At 60.2% G+C, this 1,461-nt stretch overlaps 1 protein-coding gene across 1 annotated transcript in view; it reads left to right on the top strand.

The window, feature by feature from the left end:
• The window catches only part of Srrm3 (serine/arginine repetitive matrix 3), a 38,733-nt gene that overhangs the window by 33,759 nt on the left and 3,513 nt on the right, over positions 1–1,461 (top strand). Inside the window, exons 11-12 of the mRNA XM_021163407.2 lie at positions 224–448; positions 553–690. Of these exons, the coding sequence (XP_021019066.1) occupies positions 224–448; positions 553–690 (363 nt within the window). The remainder of the gene's footprint in view (positions 1–223; positions 449–552; positions 691–1,461) is intronic.

The following is a 1,461-nucleotide window of genomic DNA, read 5'->3' on the forward strand; positions in this document are numbered from 1 at the left end:
ATACGCCCCCCGCCCATCATTCCACGTGCAGCCCGGTCACTCCATCACTTCCAATGAAGTCCCCCTCCTTTGTTAATAATCCCACAGGGAATCCCCAATTTGTCCTTTGACGCCCCATTTCCTCTGGGGTGGGCTCATGGATCTCTACTGCCACCCACACAACCTGTGTCTCCCTACCCCGCAGCCCACACCATTGAACCCTTTCCCTCGCTCCCTCCTCTAGNGCAAAGGAGCGCCCCCCGCGCGCACGGCCGGCTAGCACCTCGCCATCGCCTGGCACGCGCGGCCGACGGGGAGGCCCAGAGGGCAACAGCTCATCGCGCAGCCCGGGTCCCCATCCGGGCTCCTGGAGCTCCAGCCGCTCGCCCTCCAAATCCCACTCGCGCTCCCCAGACAAAAGGACCCGCAGCCCCAGCCTCTCACCGTCACCCAAGAAACCTCTTGGCAGGTAAGTGTCCCAACCGGAATAGTGAGGTGGGAGGGGGCGGATGGCATAGAACCCGGACTTAGGACCCANATGGCGGGGATCCCTCACCATGATGGGTCCCACAGGGACAAGGACAGCGAAGGCCGTGCGAGGCACGCCGAGGCTGAGGCCGCCCGCACCCGGCGTCGCTCCCGCAGCTACTCGCCCATCCGAAAGCGGCGCCGGGACTCGCCCAGTTTCATGGAGCCGAGACGCATCACCAGGTACAAAGAGGACTCGGGGCGAGAAGAGACTAGGGCTACTTGCTCTAATTGGTAGCTAGGGATGTCAGAAAGTCAAGGCTCACAGGCCTGGGGGCCTTCTAGAATGGTCTGATTCTAATACTGAGGAAAGAGGAGGGTTTTGTCCGGGGGGCGGAGGGTGGGGGGAGAGAACTAAAGGAGGATGGGTTGGGCGAAGAGAAACTAGTGGACTCAGGGGTCATCGAAGAGTTGGGGAGAAACGAGGGTGCCAGAGCATGAAAGACAGAAGTGACAACCTTGGGAGGGAAGAGGTGCCATGGATCCGAGCTGGTCTGCGGGTCGGGGTGACCAGTCACAGGCATAGAGCTCTGGAAGATTCCATTCATCCATCTGGAGCCCCTTCTTCCCTCCCCGTGTCTATCACACCCTCAATGATACAAACTTTTCTCCTTCATCTCAAGGAACCTCCTGCTGCGTGGCCTGTGGCCAGCCTGGGGGCCGTGTGGACCGGGCTCCACAGGCAGCCCAAGTGATACTCATGTGAGCTAGTCTGGTGGTGGTCAGCTCTCCATCTGCGTCTCCTTTTCTCACTAACCTCCCAACACCCCGGGGAATTGGCGGAGGGGGCAGAGCATACTAGTATCTGGGGCAGCTGTCTGAGGAACCCCATGCAGAATGAGGCNTGTGCCCGAGGTGACAGAGGAATAGAAGGGTCTGAGTCTGCAGATGAAATCACCCAAACGCTGGGACTGGTGGCTCAGGCCTCTCATTCCATCTACTAGGTAGGATGGG

This window comes from Mus caroli, chromosome 5 (genome assembly GCF_900094665.2).
Source record: "Mus caroli chromosome 5, CAROLI_EIJ_v1.1, whole genome shotgun sequence".
In the NCBI taxonomy this organism is placed as follows: Eukaryota; Metazoa; Chordata; class Mammalia; order Rodentia; family Muridae; genus Mus; species Mus caroli.